At 37.1% G+C, this 26,861-nt stretch overlaps 1 protein-coding gene across 2 annotated transcripts in view; it reads right to left on the bottom strand.

Annotated features, from left to right (window-relative positions):
* The window catches only part of ATF6 (activating transcription factor 6), a 284,401-nt gene that overhangs the window by 139,346 nt on the left and 118,194 nt on the right, over nucleotides 1–26,861 (bottom strand). The window contains exons 13-14 of one of the 2 annotated variants that reach the window (XM_004385747.3): nucleotides 17,113–17,180; nucleotides 14,819–14,933 (exon numbers count right to left, since the gene is read on the bottom strand). In XM_004385747.3, coding sequence (XP_004385804.1) covers nucleotides 14,819–14,933; nucleotides 17,113–17,180 — 183 coding nt within the window. The remainder of the gene's footprint in view (nucleotides 1–14,818; nucleotides 14,934–17,112; nucleotides 17,181–26,861) is intronic. The other variant, XM_023740017.1, reaches the window with a different exon arrangement.

The following is a 26,861-nucleotide window of genomic DNA, read 5'->3' as shown; positions in this document are numbered from 1 at the left end:
CCTTTATCACCACTCTTACTCAACACTGTGCTGGAGGTCCTAGCCAGAGCAATTAAGCTAGAAAAAGAAATAAAGGGCATCCAAATTGGCAGGTGTCATGGATTGAATTGTGTCCCCCAAAAATATCTGTCAACTTGGCTGGGTCATGATTCCCAGTATTGTATGATTGTGTAATCTGATGTGATTTCCTTATGTGTTGTAAACTCCATCACTATGATGAGGTTATACTGATGACATCTACAAGATTGGATTGCATCTTAATACAATCTCTTTTGAGATATAAAAGAGAGAAGCGAACAGAGACACACGGGAACCTCATACCACCAAGAAAGCAGTGCCAGGAACAGAGTGTGTCCTTTGGACCTGAGATTCCAGTGCTGAGATGCGCCCAGACCAAAGGAAGACTGATGTATCACAAGGACCTTCCTCCAGAGCTGACAGAGAGAAAAAGACTTCTCCTGGAGCTGATGCCCTGAATTTGGACTTGTAGCCTACTGGACTGCGAGAGAATAAATTTCTCTTTGTTAAAACCATCCACTTGTCGTACTTCTGTTAGAGCAGTGCTGGATGACTAAAATAGTAGGGAAGAACTCAAAGTATTTCTATTTGTAGATGATATGATCTTATACACAGAAAACCCCAAAGAATCCACAAGAAAACTACTGGAACTAATAGAAGATTTCAGCAAAGCTTCAGGATACGAGATAAACATACAAAACTCAGTTTGATCCCTTTACACCAACAAAGAGAACCTCGAAGAGGAAATCACCAAATCAACAGCATTTACAATAGCCCCCAAGAAGATAAAATACTTACGAACAAATCTAACCAGAGACGTAAAAGACCTATACAATGAAAACTAAAAGACACTACTGCAAGAAACCAGAACAGATCTGCATAAGTGGAAAAACATACCTTTCACATGGATAGAAGACTCCAAATTGTGAAAATGTCAATTCTACCCAAAGCAATCTACAGATACAATGCAATCCTGATCCAAATTCCAATGGTATTTTTTAATGACATGGAGAAACAAATCACCAACTTCATATGGAAAGGGAAGAGGCCCCAAATAAGTAAAGCATTACTCAAGAAGAGGAACAAAGTGGGAGGCCTCACGCTACCTGATTTTAGAACCTATTATATGGCCACAGTAGTCAAAACAGCCTAGTACTGGTACAACAACAGATACATGGACCAATGGAACAGAATTGAGAATCCAGACATAAATTCATCCACCTATGAGCAGATGATATTTGACAAAGGCCCAAAGTCCATTAATGGGGGAAAAGACAGTCTCTTTAACAAACAGTGCTGGCATAACTGGATATCCATATGCAAAAAACTGAAACAAGACCCATATCTCACACCATGCACAAAAACTAACTCAAAATGGATCAAAGAATTAAATGTAAAATTGAGAATGATAAAGATCATGGAAGAAAAAATAGGGACAATCCTAGAAGCCCTAATATGTTGGCATAAACAGAATATGAACCATAAGTAACAATGCACAAGCACTCTCAGAAGAGAGACTAGATAAATGGGAGCTCCTAAAAATCAAACACTTATGCTCATCAAAAGACTTCACCAAAAGAGTCAAAAGACAACCTATAGACTGAGAAAAAATTTTTGGCTATGACAAATTCGATCAGCGTCTAATCTCTAAAATCTACAAGATACTGCAAAACTTCAACAACAAAAAGACAAATGACCCAATTAAAAAATGGGCAAAGGATATGAACAGCCACTTCTCCAAAGAAGATATTCAGGCGGCTAAATGGAACATGAAGAAATGCTCATGATCATTAGCCATTAGAGAAATGAAGATCAAAACTACAATGAAATATCATCTCACCCCAAGAAGGCTAGCATTAATCTAAAAAACACAAAATAATAAATGCTGGAGAGGTTGTGGAGAGACTGCAACACTTACGCACTGTTGGTGGGAATGTAAAATGGTACAACCACTTTGGAAATCAATTTGGTGCTTCCTTAAAAAGCTAGAAATAGAAGTACCTTATGATCCAGCAATCCCACTCCTTGGAACATATCCTAGAGAAATAAGAGCCGTCACACAAATAGATATACGCACACCCATGCTCATTGCCGCACTGTTCACAATAGCAAAAAAGATGGAAACACACTAGGTGCCCATCAGCGGATGAATGGATAAACAAATTATGGTATATTCACATAATGGAATACTATGCAACAATAAAGAACAACAATGAAGCCATGAAACATCTTACAACATAGAAGAATCTGCAGGGCATTACACTGAGTGAATTTAGTCAGTCAAAGAAGGACAAATATTGCATAAGACCACTATTATAAGAAGTCAAGAAAAGGTTTAAACACAGAAGAAAACATTCTTTGATGGTTACGAGGGTGTGGAGGGAGGGTCAGGGTTATTCACTAACCAGATAGTAGACAAGAATTATCTTAGGTGAAGGGAAGGACAGCACACACTACAGGGGAAGTCAGCACAACTGGACTAAACCAAAGCTAAGAAGTTCCCTGAATAAAATCAAACACTTTGAGGGACAGAGTTGTAGGGGTAGAGGTCTGGGAACCATCCTTTCAGGGGCTTATCTAGGTCAACTGGCATAACAAAGTTTATTAAGAAAATGTTCTGCATCCTACTTTGGTGAGTGGCATCTGGGGTGTTAAAAGCTTGCAAGCGGCCATCTAAGATGCATCAATGGATCCCAACCACCTAGAATAAAGGAGAATCAAGAACACCAAAGACACAAGGAAAGTATTAGCCCAAGAGACAGTAAGGGCCACATGAACCAGAGACTTCATCAGCCTGAGACCAGAAGTACTAGATGGTGCCCAGTTACCATCAATGACCGCCCTGACAGGGAACACAACAGTGAGTCCCTGATGGAGCAGGAGAAAGGTGGGATGCAGAACTTAAATTCTAGTAAAAACACCAGACTTAATGGTCTGACTGAGACTTTAGGAAGCCCAGAAAGCATGGCCCCCAGATTGTCTATCAGCCCAGAACTAAAACAATTTCCGAGGCCAACTCTTCAGACAAAGATTGGACTGGACTGTGGGACATAAAAGGATATTCGTGAAGAGTGTGCTTTTTAGCTCAAGTAGATACATGACACTAAACGGGCAGCTTCTGCCAGAGGTGAGATGAGAAGGCAGAGAGGGACAGGAGCTGGTTGAATGGACATGGGAAATCAGGGATGGAAAGGAGGAGTGTACTGTCCCAGTTTAGGAGGAACAATTAGGGTCACATAACAATGTATATGTATCAATTTTTGTATAAGAGACTAACTTGAAATGTAAACTTTCACTTAAACTACAACAATAAACAAACAAACACAAAAATCTGGCTTTAATTCCATACTCTCTTTTACTCTTCTTTGTAGTCCTACTGAAAATTGAAACAAATAAAAATTGTTCTTCAGCTTTCTCCATATTTTCCTTTAAACAGAGAAACATTAATATAGATGAGGAACACTGATTTGTTTTTCTTTAAAACATCTGTCAAGAATAAAACTTATGTTGTAGTCTTATATTTATACATATAAATTAACCACACGGTCTTATACTTTACCTTTATAACTCCTCTATCCTTAAAAAAAGAAGCCCTGATGGCATAGCAGTTAAGTGCTCATCTGCTAACCGAAAGGTTAGTGGTTCAAACCCACCAGCTGCTCCAAGGGAGAAAGATGTGGCAGTTTGCTTCCATAAAGATTTACAGCCTTGGAAACCCTATGGGGTGGTTGTACTCCATCCTGTAGGGTTACTATGAGTCAGAATCAACTTGATAGCAAGGGGTTTTTTTTGATCCTTAAGAAAACCTTAGCTCTCTTCCCTTTAACTACATCCAGACTATCTCTCCTTCCCTTCAAGGCCAAATTTACCAAACCTAACACTTCATTTCCTTCACATTCTCTCCTAACTGCCTCTAATATGGATTCTGTTGTGACTACTCTACCATAACTGTAATCTCAAGTCGCCAATAACTTCTAAGTTTATACAAGCCAAATGAATTTTTCTCAGCAAGCTCTCTAACATATGATACTGCTGACCACCTCTCTTTTGAACTATTCTTCCTTTACTTCCATGTTTAAAAATAAAATAAACAATTCTTGATTTGTTTCCCTTCATCTGCACTATACTATTCCAGTCCTCCTTCTGTATCTCTAATGATTTCTTCTGTGTTTCCTTGATGACTCTTGTTCCTCCCACACTATTTTAAGTAGCATGTGGTCTGGTTTTCCACAGAGCTTTGTCCTTGGTCTTGTTCTCTTTGAAAAATGAACCTGAGGAAACTCAAAATATGTTTTGAACAGAGAGATCAATGGAATTAATTCCAAGTTGACTACTTTGAAACACACGACATTTGGATATAATAGTTCTAGAAAGGCAATATAGCTAAGTGATTAGGAACACAGACACTGGAGCCAAGCTGCCTAGGTTAGATTCTGCCTCTGTCACTTCCAAACTCTGTCACCTTGGACAAATTAGTTAACGTCTCTGTGTCTCAGGTTCCCCTTTTGTTAAGTGAGGATAAGAATTGTACTTACTTAATAGGGATATTATGAGGATCAAAGATCGAGAGATGTAAGCACCATATAAGTATTACTAAATAAATAACAAAATCTCCAGCTCTTAAAAATATCAAACTCATTAATTCGTAGGCACACTTTGTAATTGGACATTTTGTTGTTTTTTTGTTAAGGTTGTTTTTCAAAACCCTTAAAATGTTACTAACTCTACTAGACTGAATCACTTCAGTAACTTCAATGAGTTTACACAACACACAAGCACACACACAGCTTTAAGAAAACTACATACTAGAGGTAGAAGAAAATTCAAATCTACTCTAACTTTATCATTATACACATAAAGAAATTGAAGGTAAGAGAGCCTAAGTGATTTGTTCAAAGTCACAAAGCAAATACAGTGAGTGGCAGAACTGCGAGGAGAATGCAGGTCTCTAAAGACTGCAGCTATGAGCTGTTTAATTAAAACACATTTTTCCCCACATATATGAAGAAACAGTATCTCTTAGGAAGCAGTTCTGATTTGGAGAACTATTTTCTTCCCTCTTCAGGAAAAATCTGAAACTTGATGAAAACGAAACTATCAGAACTTTAGGCTCTCAATTACTAAATCCCACCATCAGTGTAACTTTAAAACTCTTTCAGAAATGACTCCATTTCACAGCTAAAAAGGTCCATCTACATCAAAGTAGACTATATATATATATATATATTCATTTTCATTGTTATTCTCATTCACAAGTAATTTTGAACATTCATTGAAAAAAATTTCTTCCTTTGTTTCTGCAAACCCCATCTCTAGTAATCTTTTGAACAGTAGGACATAAAAATAAGGTTAAAGGGTCAAATAGACAATTAATGGTCTGAGCAGTCAATGGTTATTTAAGGCTTGCTCTGCACAGAGCATGCACTTCTACAGACTTTGCAGAAAGACAAAAATAAAATGAACAGACTCTCCCTGCCCAGAGGAAGCATGCAACCTAAAAAAGGAATTTAAACATGAGGAACATATGAAAAACACATTATAAAATAAAAAGACTACTAAATAGGTAGCAGACAGATAATGGATTTGCCTACCATGCTGAGAATTTTGGAGACTTGAAATTATTCATGAGTTATAATGATTCTCTGTGTCCATGGCTATTCTATATACCAGTCTAGTTACATAGACTATTGAACAATCATTTATCAAAAATAAAAGCAAGTTCTTTTAGAGTTTGCAATTGAAAAGTCCAAATAGTAGAAACGTTTCAATGTTCAGCTTAGCAATTCATTATAAAGTCAAGGAACAAATGACTAAATCCTCTAAAACCACAAAACAGTAACTCATATTTAACAAGGTTTCACGATCAAAAGTTTCTGATCCCAAGCATCTGGCACACCATATACAGAATCCATAATAAAATGTATTTACACAAAAACACTCTTCTCTATGAGAAGTTCTAGAGCAACAATGATTAAAGTAGCACCTATCTTGGCTAAACTGCTTCCTTTTTAAGACACAGCAAATACGTATTTTTTCGAACATGTTGGGAATTTCAGATACTGTTTAAAAAAGAAACTAGAAATCTCAAGGCCTATTTATTCTATTTCCTGGTTTGAAATCGGAAGCTATATTATAATTTTTCAGACCATTATTCTTTAGTATCATAAAAGTGTAACTTAATAAAGTATCTAATTTATAACCAAGTAATTAACAGACAACTTTTCATTGTTATAAAATAACTCTAATAGAACTGCCCAGTAGATTTGGCAAAGAAACATGGTTAGCTTTGAAGGGCTAAAGTAATTTTGCTACTTACTAATCTGTAATATTTACAAAAGAAGCACCAAAACTTATAGAAAAAAACCCACAGTATTAAATTAGAATACGTTATTATTGTCCTAGTTCTACTGGAGTCCCTGGGAGGTGCAAACGGTTAATACTCTGGGCTGCTAACTGAAAGGCTGGAGATTCGAGTCCACTCAGAGGCGCCTCAGAAGAAAGGGGACAGTCTACTTTTGAAAAATCAGCTATGCTTAGGGTCATGGCTTTGTGGGATATTCCAGACAATTGGCCTAACATTGATTTTGGTGTTTCTGTTCTACCTCCTAGTTTGCTGTCTAGGGTCCGGGTTCTTAAAAGCTTGTGAGTGACCATCCAAGGTGTAACAACTGGTCTCTATTCGCCGGGAGCAACAGAGAAAGAAGGAAGGTCAGGAGTCAGAGGAAGAACTGGTACACGTGTCTAATTGCCTCCCTGAACAACTGACTCCTTTACCATGAAACCAAAACTGGATGGTGCCCAGCTACCTTTACAGAACATTTTGATCAAAGATTCTATAGAAGAATCCTGATCAAAAGGGGTAAAAATGAGAAACAGTTTCAAATTCTCATGGAATTCAGATGTTCTGGCACTGTGGAGGCTGGATAACCCCAAAATTATTATATTGAGGAAATCTTTAAACCTTAAACTGAAACTATCCCCTGAAGTCATCTTTACATCAAACAATAGGTTAGCTTAATTAGAAAAGAATGTCTGCCTTAACAATGTGCTTTTTAAAAGAATTATCTATATGTGATCAAACTGAAAGGTTACATGAGATGCTTAGGGGATCTGTGTTAATAATGGTAAAACAGTTTGGAAAAGGATATCAATATCAAGAAAGGTGGTTGCAGTGTGATGGATCACTTTTGTGTGGTCTTTCTCACCATGGTCTTGTAACTTCCACCCAGGTGATTGGGCGGGACTGTGCAGATAGGGTAATTGTAGCCCATCAAAGGGACTGGTCAGTTTTGCCATCCTGCTGGGCTTGAAATGAGCCACCCCAGAGGTGGGAGAGAGAGGATCCTACCACTACCAAGAAAGAACAGCCAGGAGTAGACAGGGCATCCTGCGGACCCAGGATCCCTGCACTGAGAAGCTCCTAGAACCAGGAGACAGAGACAGAAAGAGAGCTGAAACACTGAAGACAGCGAGAAGTGGTGGCAGAGAAACAACGGCAGGAGATTGCGTGGTGGGCTTACCAGCCCACGGGGGAAGAAAGCTGAGAGCCGGGGGTGCCTCTGGGGACTTAGCGGCAGTGGCTAAAGGAGCTTTGTAACACTTGCCTGAGCAGGGCAGAGGCCTAGGGCCAGAGAGATGTGTGCCTGCGAGCACAGCTGAAAAGAGGCTGTCCTGATGGAAGAACTGTATCCTGAGCATTCCTAAGCTTGAATTGTAACCTGTTACTTTCCTAATAAACCTCATAATCATGAGTATTGTCTGAATTCTGTGTGGCCACTGCAATGAATTACCAAACCCAGCAGGGAAGTAGAGAGTGCTGTGGCAAGGATGGTTGGTGTCAGAACCAGTAAAGATGGCACAGGGAGGAGGCGTGTCTGACCTCTGCCTCATAGGAATCAGCCTTGGGCTGTTGATCTTGATTCTCTTCCCCCTTGTGAAGACAGAGGAGGTCAGACTCTGCCCCCATGTCGTTTTTTTTTTTTTTTTTTTTTTACAGTGGCACAACTTGAAGAATGTAATCAATGTCACTGAATTATACATGTAGCAATTGTTGAAGTGGTGTATGTTTTATTGCATGTATTTTCACCAAAAATAAAAAAGGTAAATTCTACAAATTAACAAATAAAGGTGTGTGACCTTCAATTAATAACCAATTTCATAATGTGCTATATCTTTAAAAAGAAAGTAATTTTAAAATGTCAAGATATATGTCTGTATCAGCCCATGGAGCACAGTTTTACTCTGACATACATGGGCTTGTCATGAGTTAGAGTCAACTCCATGACAACTGGTTACTGGTTTCTACTGATTACCATTTCTGTGCTCTTTGTCTCAGTTTTCTCATTCATAAAGTAAGACTAAGAATACTTACTTTATTATATGTAAGAAACTGCCAAGATTATGTACATAAAAGAGATTTATAAGCCATAAAGTTCATATACATTAAAGGTGTATCTGAATATAAATGAAATGAAATAGAAAATGGATATACAAAGAACATGTTACTGATGTAATCATTAAGTAAACCCGGGTAAAGCAGACACTCACAACTCTGCTCTATATTTTGTAATGGCTTTAGACCTGAATGAGAAAGTGCATTTTAAAATAAGCTAAAAATTAATTAGAAAAGCCTCCTAGAAGAAGGTTTTTTTAAAAAGTATCTCTTCTGGGATAAGACTTTTTAAAGTGCAAGTATCTTTCAAAACTCTTTTATTCACTTTTTTTTCCCTCTAGTTAGAGAAAGAATTTGGCTGAAAAGTCATGAAAGGCAAGATAAGAAAATGGCCAAAGTCCAAGATGCATGTGTATGCTCAAGTTGTGAAGTCTCAGAAACCAAAGAAGGAGCTCTATTCTTTTGAAGTAGACCTTATAAACTGACTAATTTCCTTTCACTACTAAGGAATTCCTCCTGCTTCTGAAGAACACACGCACACAAACACGTAGTACAGAAATTCCTAAGAAACAAATATGTCAAGAAAATATCATACCATCTTTTTAAGCATGAATTAGGTATGAATCTAGGAAATATCATTGCTACTACGTGAAATTCTTTTTTATAGCCATCATGGGAATAAATCTTTGCAAACATTTTGAACAAATAACACCACTTGTCAACTTCTCTGCAATAGCCAGGCTTCCCTATAGTTTCTCCTTTCAAGTTTCTGTCTCCTGCTGCTTGAATCTATACAGACAGTAGGCACCGTCGCTTCTCTACAAAAGAAAGCAGTGAAGTCTAACAACAATCCACCTCAAACTGCTCCTGCTAAATATTAAAAAATGAGGATGCAAGAGCCTCAAATTTCTACCTATCAAAGTAGAAAGCTACTAAACATTTTCACCCAGATTATTTCTTCAGCTCTAAAGCTTAGGAGCCCTGGTGGCACAGTAGTTAAGAGCTTGGCTGCTAACCAAAAGGTCGGCAGTTCAAATCCACCAGCTGCTCCTTGGACACCCTGTGGGGCAGTTCTGCTCTGCCCTATAGGGTCACGATGAGTCGGATTGACTTGACAGCACTGGGTTTAGTTTCTTTGGTTTAAAGCTTAGGTTCAGAGACAAGAAACAAAGCCACTACATCTCTGGCTAGTGCAACCCTAAATTGTACAAAAGATAGGTCATCTCTAACTAAGCTTTCTGCTAGAACTCAGCACTGCTTACGGTACTTCTTGGATCAGTAAAATAGATTCAAATTTCTTTAAGCAAACAGATGTAAAAATACCTTTTAAATGATTATGAAAAACAATAAACTTCCATCACTTGTGACTTCCCTAAGAGAACCATACCCAAAATTATACCGAGCAATAAGCACTGAGTGGCTGGCATTGGGGCTGAGTGTCAATGGCGGTAATAAAAAAGCATATGATGCTTCCTGCCTTTAAGAGGCTTACAATATAGATGAGAAGGCAAGCTTTTTAGATCAAACAATTAGGGACCAATAAAGGAGAGGATTTAAAACAAACAAACCAGGTTGTATAGTACAATAAACAGTTTATTACGCTCTAAGGTCCTACCACAATCATTTTCTAAGAAGAATGGACCTAGGTTGTTCTTTCTGCATAAAGTTGCTCGCTTACAAAGCCAGAGAAGGTATTGCACAAAACCAACCGTATTTCTCTGATCACAAATAAACAGACCATGGATCATAAGCCAAGGCTGCCTAGCAATACTACATAAGGGGAATTTAAATGAGCAACGTGTAAAAAGGACTAAAGTAGAACCACTGAAACTGCTGCTGAGTCAGGAATGACGAGCCACTATTCCAGTTCGCCAGGAGGACTACTGTACATTCCCGTCTATGAAGCACACGCACAGGAGGACGACTTGGCCACTGAGCCAGCTTCCTGTGCTGCCTCAATTCCCCATGTATCTTACAGTAAGTCCCTATTATTTAAACTTATTGGGTATGTCTCTTTCTCAGAATCCGTACTATGTACGTGATACTGCTAATAAATTTTTTACAAGAGACCAAGAAGAGGTGACATACTCAAATATGGCACGGTATCTAGAATACATAAGGTAGTCAGAGAGACAGCAACATCTCTGAGACAATCATATAGCCATAGCTCAGGTTCTTCTGTTACACTGTGTATGTATTTGAAACAAATCAAAAGACACTCTTTAAGTGTCTACTGTTGATTTGAGGGACAGGTACTGTCCTATAAAAGAAACAAAAAGTGTTTCACAAGAAGGCATTCATCTTATTTGAAAAAGAAATATCAAACAAGAGTAGAGATAGTGGGGAGAGTGCTATCATATTGCGAGGATTGCAACCAATGTCACAAACCAATATGAGCATAAATTTTTGAATGAGAAAGTAACTTGAGCTGTCAACTTTCACCTAAAGCACAATAAAATTAAATAAACATATACATATAAAAGCAGTGTTGTAAAGGGGTTTTAAAGTCCCAAGTCAGTTGACTGTAAGATACAGAGATCAACCTGGTGAGTCAGGTGAGTCCTTTAAAAACAGAAAGCTTATCCAGGTGGTAACAAAAGTGGAAGTAAGAGAGATTGAAGATGCTGTTGCTGGCTTTGAAGATGCAGAGGGGCACATGAGAAGGAAGCGGTGGCCTCTAAGAAAAGACAGCGGCCCGTGGCTGACAGCAATGAAATGGGGACCTCAGATCTACAGTTGCAAGAAACAAGAGTCTGCCAACAGTATGAGTGAACTTGAAGCAGATTCTTCTCCAGGGCCTCCAGATAAGGGCCCAGTCCAACCCTGACTTTGGCCTTGTGAGATCCTGCGCAGAGAACTGGACTTCTGACCTACAGAACTGTGAGCTAATAATAGTTAAGCTAATAATAATATTATGTTACACTAAAAAAAAAAAGTAGACATAGTATGGCAAACTAACAGTCATAATCATTTAAATCAAAGAGAACCTGTTCCTAACGGGAAACTTCCTTAGGAAGATAAAAAATTCCTCTCTCTAGATACTAGCGGACAAGAGAGCCATATCTAAGGATGGTATTTCAATGCGTACTGGAGTTATAGATAAAGTATCATTTTCCCCCTTTTCTTCTCAATGTTATCTTTATACCCCCTTGGAATAACTTTCTTATCTAACTTTACTTGAGCTTTCCTGAGTATGTTCCTGTCCCATGATATTTAATTCATTTTATTATAGTCTTTATCCACTCCTTCTCTCCCTCCCTAAATAGACTATCAGAGAAAGCATAAAGAAAAAATATAAATATTAAGCTTAATCAAATTTTTTTATTAATGTGTCAGATATATAACACTCAAAATGACTTGGAAATTTGAGAAAAAGTTATTCTCCACCTCCAATCCTCCAAATCATACCAAAACAAGTGAAGGAGAGGAGAAAAAGGAAAAATCCTTACAGGAAAACAAGTTATGAATGCATGGAACGAAACAAATAGACCAGAGTAGGAAATTGTGCTGGAGGTAAAAGCTCTTAAAAGAAAGTCAAAATAACAAAGTTTGAACCTTTGTCAGGACTGCCAGGTTCATAGGCATTCTTTCTTGCTGACCTACAAGTCAATTATTATTCAAGAGTGAGTTTGTTTTGGAGGAAATCACTTCAGCAGCTCAACTTTAATGAGATTGATGGGTGCAGGAGTGTGGGATATGAAGCGGTGTAAATTTGGGAGAGGTGGTATACTAAATAGTGGCATAACTACACAATCAATGGCTACTGCTACTTTTTTAGATATTAAAATATTCTGTTAAATATATATCCAATTATAAGAAAAAACTATATAGTTTGCTTATTGGCTCTGTTATAAATGTCTGGTTTATGCTAAACAGAATCTGAGACTTCAGAATCTCTATATTTCTAATGCAATTACACAGTATCAATTACAATGATTTCTTTCTAGCAATGAAATTTAGTATCTAAGTTGGAGAAAAGGTCTATACTCTTCCGCACAAGAAATGATACCACTCACATTTTTGAGGAAACTGTCAGAAGAGTATTTTATATTGAAAGATGGAAGAGAAGACCAAGTGTGAGGTAATTCCTTGCCTCTCTCATTTTCATTTTTAGCAAGAGCAAAAAGAATGAAAGAACAGTCCAGGTATTTAAGAATTCACTTCCTGTCCCATGACATAATTTACAATCATCATGATAAAATTAACTTCTTTTCTCCTACTGTAAAAACAAAACAAAAAAGAAAAAGGATGTGGTCTCTCTAACTACTGTCACCTAATTAAGTTCAGGTTTATCCTTACTTTTTCTTGATAAGGTTTATCCTTACTTTTTCTTGCTATAAAACACCAAGATGGGATAAATCAGTAATTATGAAATGAAAAATCAGAACAGAAAGTGAAAGACAGTTCTAACAAGTTCTCCTGAACATAAGAAAGATTGGATTTTCTAGAGTATCACAAGGTCAGGAGGGAGGAAGAAATCAATAATTTTCCAACAGCACTTTTCACAGCAAACTAGTGAGAAATAGCTTTTACAAATGCAAGAAATGTAATACATAATGTTTGTAAAAATACAGTCTCTTTAAAGCTAGGATTATTTTCTCTGTAGCAAATATTTGCTCTCTTACCTAGAAAAACATTACTAACGATAACTTCAATCCATGGCTTGACAACTGCTATTTCTGATATATACTATACTGTTTTGATCAAATAATAAAGTATCCCGAATCTACGACAACTATTCCACTATTTGAGTGTTAAAAACATCCTTCTTTGGTAATTTCCATAATATATACTTTAACACATTCATTTTAATACCCATCAAGTCTCTGCTTCATAGTGCTGGATTCCATTTTTAAAAGTTTACTTTTTTTCCAGTTTAAGCATAACTGTGCAAACACTTAGTTCTCATCAGCCAATGCAGTTGGAGTCTGGCTGAAATTCTGTTCTCAGCTGCCCTCTTGCTGCTACAAATGAAGCTGTGAGGCTGGTGCAGTGTAGAAAGAGACAACTTATGTCTGAGAGAAGAAGGTGAGCACAGGGGATTTTGTGAAATGGCAGAGACCTGAGATACCATCATTAACTTGTTCCAAATATCCAAGCATATTTGATTAATAACTGAAAATATATGAAACTTCCAATCTCCCTAGTTTTCAGGTACCAAAGCTCTCTCGTCCTAAGATCCTGAGCTGACAGATATTTATACCTTAGGAAAAGAATTAACAAGTTAACTGAGAATTTCATTGATAGTGCGTGGTGACAACAAAATCAGAGAATGAATTTGTTTACCCCATTTTAGTGTATGCTTATTTCTAAGCATCCCCTCTTAAAAAAATAATGAAAAAACTCAGGATACAAACCACTGAGGAATTCTAACTCATTCATCTGTTCCTGTATAGCACTCAGCACTCTAACAGAGATATTCACATGGCAACTCTATGAAGAATATATCTTCATTTTATAGGAAAAGTAGATAGAATGTAAATAGCTATGTTTCTTTTCCAGTTAGTCGAAGCAACCCTAACATTAAAAAGTGCTGGTGGAAACATTTACTTTTGCATAAGCTGATCGATTATCTAAAATACTCTGCAGCAACAAGAGTAAATGTTTGATGAAGGACAGACAAAAGAGGTATACAGTCTCAGGAACATAGATCCAAACTTTCCACAATTAATATACTAATCAGCCCATGATTCATATTGAACCTACACTTCAGAAGTCCATTTCCCAATAACCAATAAGAACACCACTACAAAGCCTAAATAGAAAATTTGTAATTTTTTACATCTCCTTTGGTTATAAACAAACATTATGGCTGTAGAAATGATAAAGAATAAAAATCAATAAGCAGTTTATCTTTTCTAAATATAAGATAGTAGACTGATATCAATTCTATGTTCATCTTCATAAAGCTGAACAGCTAGCTCAGTGTCAAGCATGCATTACAGAACTTAGAAGGTTCCATTCCTATACAGGCAGCCCCCGGGTTACGAATGAGATCCATTCCTAAGTCTGTCTTTAAGCTGAATTTGTAGGTAAGTCGGAACACGTACATACTGTTCTTATTTAGTGTCAATCAAATGTTTGTCTTAGTATATAGTTTACATTTTACCTTTCTATGCATACGAAACACTTAAGAAACACTTCCAAACTATGCAACGTTTTCATGAGCGTCACAAAGTAGTGCATGCGAACCACTGTATTTAACTTAAATTTTTAACATAATAGGCTTTATGGTTGTCCACTCTTAAGTACAAGTCGCCCATAAGTTGGACGTTCTCAACCCAGGGACTTATTTTAACTTATTTTATATTGCCTCCTATCATCTCACATCCACAGTATTCAACCCAATGTCTTGTATATAGCAGGTACTCAAAAATACTTGCTCTATTCTTTCAAAAATGAACTTACCCTTCGAAACGACACAACATAAAATGTGTCTCCCCTTCTGCGGATGGCTTCAAAGAAATCCTGATAACTTCTGGGTGAAGCATAATATACTTGTAGCTCACTTCCTGAGTTCCTGCTGAAGTAAAAAACAGGAAAAGTGTTCTTAAACTAAAGAAAACTGTTCTCTCAAAATACTTCCCATTCCAAAACTATGAATGTCTGAATTATAAGAATCTCTCTCAACCAAATATCAGTAGTACTTTGGCAATAATTTTTATAATAACATTCTGAAAAGCCCCAAGACCAGGATATTTATAAGATCTAATTTACTAAGGCTAAAATTCTCATTTCTGAATTAAAGCTCTAAAATGTACTAGTCAAGTTGCATTGCAAAGCATGGAAAAATAATAAAAGTATCAGAAAACAGAGAGATTGCCACATGGGTTTGCATGATTCTAAATTTTTTGGTAGTAAAAGTTAAGAATGAGGAAAAGTTATTTTTCACCACTCTGTCAAATCTGTGAAGGCACACTTGCCTACAAGGCTATATGAAAGATGGAAAGGGCTTTGAATTCCTGTTCTACCCCTCAAGTGGGTACCAGTGAAAAAAATCAACCTCTAGAGAAATCTCAGTTTCCTCATCTAAAAAATGAGGACAATCATATAAACCTACAGGACTGATACTGGGATCAGAGACATTATATATATAAAGTGCCAAGCACAGGTCCTGTTATATATGAGTCACTCAACAATTGCTAACCATTGATATTAAAAGTACTATATCAGTGTCTTGATAAAATTACAACACCTCACACCACATCCTACCCCAAAAGATACACTCAAATGGTATTAATGTAGTTCTTAATATGATATTTCCAAGATCTTTTACTGCTTAGCACAATAAGCCAACATCTAGAATAGTTAAAGAGATCCTATACTGTTTCATTTTTCTCCAAAGAGAAAACCTATGTTTCAGTCAAACTTGGGATTTACTTATTTTAACTTAAAAGCAGAAAAAACTGACCTAAAGGGAAATTATAAATGAGTCGTATGTACTTCCATTTGCTCACTAGGCTATTTCTGCTTATATGTTGAATATAATTCACTAAAAACATTAATTGGTTAAGAAATAATATGTCATCATAGTCATGCATCAAAAATATGGATTTTTTAAAAAATGTAGTAATTGAATAAAATATTCTGGTTAATAGAGAATTATTAGTTACTATATATACTTGAAGTATCTATTTCTATAGGATAATAAAATATCTTAGCATTTTAAGCATTCATGATCTCTGATGTGCTGTTCACTGCTATTTAATAGGAATTTTTGGTTGATAGATAAATGAATAGAACAGCTTTAGCTTTACATATTTATATACATAATTTACATAACACATATAATTTACACATTGTATCTATCTTTATATATATCCTCCAAAGCGCCAAGAATACTATCTAGCACAAGGTAGGTTCTCAGTAAATATTTGTTAAATTAATATATTATCTAATTTAATCATTATATCAACTATGCAGACAGAATTTTATAGATGAGGAAACTTCAACTAAGTTAAACTGCTCAAATTTACAAAGTAAGTAAATGGCAGAGTTATTATTTGAACTCTGCCCAACTCTAAAGTCAGCATCTGACCACAACACTATATTGCCTCCCACATTATCTTTCCTTTTAGTTAGATATGTCTGGTCAACACATTTAAACCTCTCTAACTACAGCACTCTCTTGGGACTCTTTCAAAATCTTTAGTATTAAATAGTAAACAATGCATTTTAAGTCAAACAGCTAAGATCTGAATTCTGATTCTGCCACTTACTGGTTCTATGATTCTGAAATTGACAAAAAACAAATGACTTGCCCAGTTTCTCCATATATAAAATAGAGGCCACAGTATCTACACTTCAAATTATTATATGGATTTAAAGATAAAATGCATGCAAAGTGCCCAGCAGGACACCTGGCATACAGCAGACATGCATGCAAAAAATAATATTCCCTTCCCCTGGGCTCATGAAATAGATGCAAATCAAGGACAGGAGAGCTACGTGTATTTAAGACTTTCAGAGGAATTATGACTGACCAGTGTTTTCACTAAATCTGTATTTAAGAGATTTTGTAGAGTTAACCTTTTGAAATTATCTGATTTACTCCTACTGTTCAGAAATGGTATATGTTATGTGGACTAACCTAAAGTCACAGATGATAATAAACTTAAGATGGAAGGGAAGCATGAATTTCAACTTTAGTAAAATACTAGCTATTTTAAATTCCCTGGCCAAGAGCTTCCACACTTTCTTACCTGATACTAGTAGTTTCAGTGTATTGGACAGCCATCAGCTGAGAATTTGAGCCCTGTTCCAAAGTACCCTGGAAGGAAAAAAAAGGAAAAAGGTTTTATGGCATATACTGATATTATATGAAGATATTCCTATATTGACTAGCTCTATAGCCTATTAATAAACTCTTGCTAAAATATTCATAGTCTTATCATGAATATTCTGTATATTAAGTTCACGTATCTAAACACCAACACAGAATTAGAACCTTTTTGGTCACATTCTAGGCTGAGAGATGTGTCTTATGGAGATTAAGATATTTAAGGCACGTCCCATAAAGTTTAAAGTACAGGCATACCTTTGAGATAATGCAGGTTAGGTTTCAGACCACCACAATAAAGCGAACATTGCAATAAAGTGAGTCACACAAATTTTTTGGTTTTCCAGTGCATATAAATGTTATGTTTACACTATACTGTAGTCTATTAAGTGTGCAATAGCATTATGTCTAAAAAAAACAATGTACATACCTTAATTAAAAAATATTTTATTGTTAAAAAATGCTAACTATCATCTGAGCCTTCAGTGAGTTGTAATCCTTTTGCTGGTGGAGGGTCTTGCCTCCGTGTTTTGATAGCTGCTGATTGATCAGGGTGGCGGTTGCTGAAGGCTGGAGTGGCTGTGGAAATTTCTTAAGATAAGACAATCATGAAGTTTGATGCATCGACTGACTCTTCCTTTCATGAAAGATTTCTCTGTAGCATGCGATGCTGTTTGATAGCATCTTACCCAGAGTAGAACTTCCTTCAAAATTGGAGTCAACCCTCTCAAAACCTGCCACTGCTTTATCAACTAAGTTTATGTAATACTCTAAATCCTTTGTTATCATTTCAACAATGTTCACAGCATCTTTACCAGGAATAGGCTCCATCTCAAGAAGCCACTTTCTTTGCTCATCCATAAGAAGCAACTCTTCATCCGTTAAAGTTTTATCATGAGATTGCAGCAATTCAGTCACATCTTCAAGCTCCACTTCTAATTCTAGTTCTCTTGCTATTTCCACCACATCTGCAGTTACTTCCTCCACTGAAATCCTGAACCCCTCAAAGTCATCCAGGAGGGTTGGAATCAACTTCTTCCAAACTCCTGTTAACGCTGATGTTTTGACTTCCTCCCACGCATGAATCATGAATGTTCTTAATGGCATCTAGAATGGTGAATCCTTTCCAGTAGGTTTTCAATGTACTTTGCCCAGATCCATCAGAGGAATCACTACCTATGGTAGCCACAGCCTTATGAAATGTATTTCTTAAATAGCAAGACTTGAAAATCAAAATTACTCCTTGATCCATGGGTTGCAGAAAGGAGGTTGTGTTAGCAGGCATGAAAACAACATTAATCTGGTACATCTTCATCAGAGCTCTTGGGTGACCAGGCGCATCATCAGTGAGCAGTGATATTTTGAAAGGAATCTTTTTTTCTGAGAGGTAGGTCTCAACAATGGGCTTAAAATATTCAGTAAACCATGTTGTAAACAGATGTGCTGTCATTCAAGCTTTGTTGTTCCACTTATAGAGCACAGGCAGAGCAAATTTAGTATAATTCTTAAGGGCCCTAGGATCTCCAGAATGGTAAATGAACACTGGCTTTAACTTAAAGTCTTCAGCTGCATTACCCCTAACAAGAGACTGAGCCTGTCCTTCGAAGCTTTAAAGCCAGGCATTGACTTATCCTCTCTAGCTATGAAAGTCCTAGATGGCATCTCCTTCCAATATAAGGCTGTTTCATCTACACTGAAAATCTGTTGTTTAACTTGTCCAAGGCAAGGTCATGGAAGCTCCATAGACACATCCAAACTTCTCGAGGAACCGAATTGCTGGGCTGAGGGCTGTGGGGACCATGGTCTTGGGGAACATCTAGCTCAACTTGCATAACACAATTTATAAAGAAAACGTTCTACATTCTACTTTGGTGAGTAGTGTCTGAAGTCTTAAAAGGTAGTGAACAGCCATCTAAGATACTCCATGGATATCACCCTATCTGAAGCAAGGGAGAATGAAGAAAACCAAAGACTCAAGGGAAACATTAGTCCAAAAGACTAATGAAAAACAAACTACCACAGCCTCCACCAGACTGAGTCCAGCACAACTAAATGGTACCTGGCTACCACCACTGACTGCTCTGACAGGGATCACAACAGAGGGTCTCAGATAGCATTGAAGAAAAATGTAGAACAAAATTCTAACTCACAAAAAAAAGGCCAGACTTATTGGCCTGATAGAGACTGGAAAAATGCTGAGAGTATGGCCCTCAGATACCTTTTTGGCTCAGTAATGAAGTCACTCCGGAAGTTCATCCTTCAGCCAAAGATTAGACAGCCCCATAAAAGAAAACAAGACCAAAGGGGCACACGAGCCCAGGGGCAAGGACTAGAAGGAAGGAGGGGACAGGAAAGCTGGTAAGGTCGAGAAGGGAGAGTGTTGATATGTCATGGGGTTGGTAACCAATGTCACAAAACAATATTTTTTAATGAGAAGAATTAAAAAATTGTTTAGTAAGAAGCTAGTTTGTTCCATAAACCTTCATCTAAAGTACAATAATTTTTTAAAAAAGTCACACATGCACACAAAAAAAGAAAATCTGTTGTTTACTGTAGCCACCCTCATCGATTATCTTAGCTAGATCTTCTGGATAACTTGCTGCAGCTTCTACATCAGCACTTGTTGCTTCACCTTGCACTTTTATGTTATGAAGATGGCTTCTTTCCTTAAACCTCATGAATCAATCTCCGCTAGCTTCAAATTCTTCTTCTTCAGCTTCCTCACCTGTCTCGGCCTTCAGAGAATTGAACAGAGTTAGAGCCTTGCTCTGGGTTAGGCTTTGGCTGAAGGAAATGTTGTAGCTGGTCTATCTTCTATCCAATCACTAAAACTTTCTCCATATCTGCAATAACATTGTTTCGCTTTCTTATCATTCGTGTGCTCACTGGAGTAGCACTTTTAATTTCCTTCAAGAACTTTTCCTTTCCACTCACAATTTGGCTGTTTGGTGCAAGAGGCCTAGATTTCAGCCTTTCTCGGCTTTTGACATGCCCTCCTCACTAAGCTTAATCATTTCTAGCTTTTGATTTAAAGTGAGAGACTTGCAACTCTTCCTTTCACGTGAACACTTGGAGCCACTGTAAGTTTACTGGCCTAATTTCAATAATTTCAATATTGTTGTGCTTCAGGAATATGGAAGCCCGAGGAGAGGGATAGACACTGGGGAACAGCGGGTCAGTGGAGCAGTCAGAACACACACAACATTTAAACAATTAAGTTCGCCATCATATGGGCCCGGTTCATGGCATCCCAAAACAATTACAATAGTAACATCAAAGATCGCTCATCACAGATCACCATAACAGATATAATAATAATGAAAAAGTCTGAAACACTGTGAGGATTACTAAAATGTGACACAGAGACAAGAAGTGAGCACATGCTGTTGGGAAAATGGCACTGAGAGACTTGCTCTAGGCAGGGTTGCCACAAACCTTCAATTTGTAAAAAATGCAGTTTATGCAAAGCACAATAAAGTGAAGCACAATAAAACAAGGTATGCCTGTAGCCCAAAAGCTTAATCTAACCAAGGTAAGTTTTGTGACCAAGCTACACAAGTATTACTGAAGATATAATGAAACTAGATCCTCTTGTTTACTGAGTTAAACACAAGGATCGCCATGTTTAAACACACTTATAAAGGAGCACTGTGGCACAAACAGTTGAGCACTCGGCTGCTAACTGAAAGGTTGGTGGTTCAAACCCACCCAGCAGCTCTGCAGGGGAAAGACCTGGTAATCTGCTTCTGTAAAGACTACAGCCAAGAAAACCCTATGAGACAGTTCTACTCTGTCACATGGGATCACTATGAGTTGGAATTGACTTGACAGCACCCAAGAACAACAACAAATACATGTTTAGACTAAACCATCATTAAAGAGATTGCACAGATAACTCTTGCGGCAAGAAAACAGTCTAATATGGAACCATTCCTGTAAAACTCCATTGCCGTGGAGTCGATTCTAACTCCTAGCAACCCTATAGGACAGAGCAGAACTGTCCTATAGAGTTTCCAAGGAAACGCTGGTGTATTTGAACTGCTGACCTTTTAGCAGCCGAACTCTTAACCACTGAACCTAGTGACCCACATGTGCTACATTGGAAACCTATTTGCCACATACCAGCTCTTTTATACTATGCGTTCTTATATTCCCTGGCAGTTTTGTAAGCTGATCTTCCAAAGAGTTTTGGAAAGGTATCAGAGTTCAAGGGCAAATTATCAATTATTATTATTACATTAAAGAAATGTCCTTACTATTACCCTGGTCAAACAGTGGCTTAAATAATCATTTAATCATAAGACTCCTGCTTTGTTCATTACTGGGTCCACCAATCCATCCTTCAGTGATCCAACTTTTATAGAGCACCTATTACATGCACCTGGGTTACAAAACTTACAAAACTGAACGATATTTGACCTTTGCTTTCAAGAAGCTCACAGTGTGTTTAACTGGGAAAACTGATATATATATAAAAACAATACAATATAAAAAGGTTAAAACAGAGGCATGTACAAAAGATTAAGGAAGAAAATAAGACAGCAATTTTGTCTGGTGGATAGGACCGATATGCAGAGATGAATACCGGACTTCCAACTTCTGGCTCTGTAACAAGTCAAAGGTTTTCAGAAACAATTACACTTAAATAATAAAATACTGTACTTACTGGCATGGTTATCATGTAAGTAGTAAATAAAGCCAAATTTAAATTATAGCTAGTTGATAAATATAAGGTTTAGAATGAACAGATTAAATATCTGGGGAATTTTAAATGATTTCTGCTACTTTGGCACATAATGAAATTAACACAGAAATCTGAAAGAAGCTAGCCTTCTTTCCCCAGTCTCCGAAATGGGTGGATAGGCTTTAAGGACAGTTGAGTTACAGAGACATTAAAAAAAAAAAAAAAAAAAAAAAAAACCACTGCCATCGAGTTGATTCCTACTCATAGTGACCCTACTACATGACAGAGTAGAACTGCCCCATAGGGTTTTCAAGGCTGTAAATCTTTACAGAATCAGACTGCCACATCTTTCTCCCACGGAGTGGCTGGTGGGTTCAAACTACCGATCTTTTCTTGTATTTTTTGCTTTGTGTATTTTGAAGCTTTGTTACTAGGGGCCTAAACATTTACAATTTTTCTCTCTTCTTGATGAAATGATCCTTTTAACATTATGAAATTCCCTTCTAGGTCTCTTATAATTCCCTTTGTCTGCGTCTACATTGTCAGATTAACATAGCCACATCAGCTTTCTAATGCTTGATATTTGCATGGTACACATACTTTTTCAACCTTTTACTTTCAACCTGTATCTTTATGTTTAAAATGTATTTCTTGTAAACAGCATATAGTTGGATCTTGCTTTTTTAAAAATCTAGTATGACAATCTCTACATTTTAATTGATGCATTTAGTCCATTAAATTTAATTACTAATATGGTTGGATTTAAGTCTATCATCTTGGAATATATTTTCTATTTATCCTATTTGTTTTTTATTTATTTTTTGTTTTCCGACTTCTATTGGTCAATTATATATTTTTTAGTAATTCATTTTTATTTCTTGTATTAGTTTTTTAGCTGTACTTCTTTGCTGTATTTTTTAGTGGTTGCTCTAGAGAATATACTTTTATCTTTAAGGTACCACGGTCTGCCTTTGAGTATTATTTGAACTATATGAAAATTTTTAAGAATATAATCCATGTATCTCCCTCCCTCCCTTTGTGTTCTTACTGTCTTATGTTTTACTTCTACATGATTATAAACTCCACAATAAAGTGTTATTATTTTTGCTTTAAAAAGATTTTTTAAAGACATTTAAATACACACACACATAAAATAAAGATATTTTAAAAAGGTCTTGGATTTTTACCCAGATATTAACCTGTTTGGTATTCTTCCTTCATGCTAATCTGGGGTGTTTCCTGGTATCATTTCCCTTAGTCTAAAAAAACTTCTTGTAGTATTTCTTACAGTGCAGGTCTATTAGAGACAAATTTCCTCAGCTTTTGTCTGTCTGAAAATGTCTTTTTTTCACCTTCATTTTGAAAGATATTTTCACTAACTTGCCCCGTTATCTTTTCTGACAACTCACAGCCTAGGAAGAAGAAAGAACTATGAAACAGGACAAGCCAAATCAAGGATATAATGCTAAGAGATGATAGAAATTTTAAAGAAATGTCAATTCATCAAGTTTACAGAATACAAGACTTTTGGGTCCTTTTAGCATCTGAAAGAGGTGACTATGAGGAAAAAGAAGGTTAAAATGAAGAAAAAAGACAAAGCAGAGGAGTTGCAGGCTTTCTATATATTAAGGAAGAGAATCAGAGGAATTTCTATGTTTTCGTACCGACAACACCATTAACAGAATGATCCTTCTCCTCTGACCAAGAATTTCTTTTACCCTGGACAAAGACAGATTCATCTCTGTCATTCTTTTTGATGTAATAGATAAGATTTCCACATTTCTGTCCATTATCTAAGCTCCATATAAAAAAGATATGCACTCGAAATAGCAGAGAAGGAGATAAGATTTTAAATTACAAACGCCCTGCAAATGTACAAAGGCTATGAAACAAAACAAAATCATTTTCTTTGTATTAGAATTCCTTTAAGATTCAAGTACATCAAGTACCCTTTCCACAGTAACTCTGCATTCATTTATCTAATGAACAGGAAAGAATACCATGAAAAAGTATATCAAAAGATAAAGCAAAAAGCTCACCTAGGCCAAGAATTTTAACCTATTATTTCATAAAGTCCACTATACCAGCTGTATGGGATTATTTACTGGCAATTATCTATTCCTGCCTCCTTCTGTGTTCTTCTGTATGGGAAGGGCTGGAAGCCTGGAAACTGTATTTCCTAAGCATTTTTGCCATCGAGGTTCTGGATCTAATCTAGGTTCTGCCAATCAAATGCACTTGTGCCAGGTTTGGAAAGGAGAAAGGGAGGCACAGTCCATTTTTTCCCGGCCATGGTGGCAGCTGGTGTGTTGGCTTTGGCAAACATGAGTTTCGAAGTACCAGACTCCATATTCCAGTGTCACTCAGCAGCTTTGGGACTTTGAGGTGCCTGTGACGTTGGTAGTGATTTCCTACAGCCTCTAACCAATAAAGTTGCCATGGTAGATAAACAAAAGGTGCCAGAAGAGGCCGAGAGAGCCACATACTGGATCATCAGAGAATAACAGAATGTCAGAGCTTGAGCTCATCTAGAGTCTAGAGCTCATCTAGACTAACCCTCATTATTTTATAGATGAAAACAATCCCTGAATGGTTACAAGTTATTGTTTACTGGCATCCTTTCAGTGTGCTTTTAAACACATCATATACTGCTTCCAATTAGTCTCCAAATAATCAAATAGCTAAGGTGTTTCCATTAGCATATAAACATGTAAACCTGGTAAAATATTTCCGATACAAAAATAAACCCTCTCTTGGTCCCTGTAGCTATTCCATTTCTCTGTTCCCATTTTTGGGGATCACCCTGAAATAATTTCTCCACCACCTCATCCATTATTTGGAAACCCTGGTGGTGTGGTGGTTAAGTGCTACAGCTGCTAACCAAAAGGTCAGAAGTTCAAATCCACCAAGCGCTCCTTGGAAACCGTATGGGGCAGTTCTACTCTGTGCTGTTGGAATCGACTCAATGGCAATGAGTTTGGTTTGGTTTTTGGTTCATCTACTATTACTTGCTGAATTCACTTCAATCAGGCTTTTGTCATCATACTCCAGTGAAATGGATTTTGTCAAGATCACTAATAAGTTCCAATGATCAAATTCAATGATTACTTCTCAGTTCTCATCTTACTCAACACCTCTTAGCCTCGGTAACAGTTAATCACTCCCTCCTTGAAGAACTTTGCTTCAATTTTGGGACACTACTACCCTACAGCTTCTCCTGTCTTGCGGCCAGTGACTCCTCTTCCTTCTCAAGTGCTGGTTCTTCTTCCTAGTCCAGTCTATAATGCTGGAGTTGGCCAAAGGCTCAGTTCCTCACTCTCTTTTCCTTCCTCTTTACTTTTTTCCCTAGGTCATATCATCCCAAATTAAATTTCCAGTCTCAACCTCTCCCCTAAACTCCAGACCTGAATATCTGATTGTCCACTTGACTTCTCCTTTTGAATGTCTAATAGCCATGTCAAACTTAACATGTCTAAAACTCTTGATTCCTGCCTCTAACTCCTTCCCCAGTCTTCCTCATCTCAATGAAAGGAATCACCATTCATCCAGTTTAGAAGCTATAGGAATTATCACTGATTGCTTTTTATTTTACGTCAGCCATTTCTGTTAGCTCTACTTTGAAAATATATTTGGCACCCGAGTACTTTCCTCCACGTCTAAATCTACCACGCTAGTATAGGCCAAAACGATCTTTCACTTAAGACTACTAAAATTACTACTTAGCTGGTCTCCCTACTTCCACTCAGGCCTCCCACCATGGTCTACTCTATACAGCAGCTAGAGTGATTTTTTAAAAAACATAAATCAGTTTAAGTCACTTCTCTGCTCAAACCTTTCAATGCCTTCACTCATACCTAGCATGAAATCCAAAGTTCTCACCACAGCCCGTGAGGTTTGATATGATCTAGCCTCCACCGCCTCTCTCACCTCATCTTAGTCACTATACTCCAGTCTACTGAACTTCTTGATGTTCCTCAAATACTGAAGCTATTCCCTCCTGCACGGCTTTACATCTGCTGTTCCCTTTGTCTGGAAGTTCTTTCCCCAGATTTTCTCCTAGACCTTTATATTGTTACTCCTTCATTTTCTACCTATGACAGAAGCAATGTTATGTTCTCACCAAACACTTTCCTTCTTCCTGAGCACACAGATATACTACATTTTCTCAGTCTCCCCAACGGCAGTTTAGACAATGTGACAGTTTTATACAACTGAACACCGGCTAACGTCTAGGCCTGATACCTAAAACATTTTACGTAATTTTCCAAGCTGTCACTTTCCCAAACCCAAAGTTAGAACCAAAGGATTTCAAGTTGTTGAGACCACACATTGGAAGGAATCTGGACCCCTTTCTGCTTGGAGAAAAGCTGTATCAGACTTTCTGTGAGGAAAAAAAAAATTTATTCCATCAAGCCACTGAGATTTTGGGGCTATTTGTTATAACAGCTGACATTAATTACCTGAACAATATCTTGCTCAACTGGGAACTCTCTGAAGAAGACTTCTCTGACCACCCAATCTAAAATAGCCACTCATCTCTCAATTCAAACTCGTAACCTCCTACTTTGCTTTTTTTTCTTCAGAGAACTTACCTCTACTCTTGAGTATATTACGTATTTATTTACTTGTTTGTTGTTTGTCTCCCACTAGAATGTAAGTTCCATGAAGGTGGGAACTTGATGTGTGTGTGTGTATATACACACATATACATATGTATGTATACACACACATATACATACCTACATGAATGCATGCATGCCTGCACGCGTGCACACACACACTATATTCCCAGGGTCTAGAACAGTACCTGGCTCTTTATTACCACCAGAGGTAATGTTTGCTGAGAGCTTATAATGGGCTAGTTGCTAGTCTAAGTGCTTCCGAAGTAGTACTAAATAGCCGATGAATGAAGGGATGACTATTAATGGTGCTTTGTGGCCAACAAAGCCCTAATAAATAAGTTCCCTTTGTTTAATGTTTGCATACAT

Source organism: Trichechus manatus, unplaced genomic scaffold (assembly GCF_000243295.1).
Source record: "Trichechus manatus latirostris isolate Lorelei unplaced genomic scaffold, TriManLat1.0 scaffold00145, whole genome shotgun sequence".
Taxonomy (NCBI): Eukaryota; Metazoa; Chordata; class Mammalia; order Sirenia; family Trichechidae; genus Trichechus; species Trichechus manatus.
Note: the sequence above shows the minus strand (reverse complement) of the source record. Positions and strands in the feature narration are given on the sequence as shown.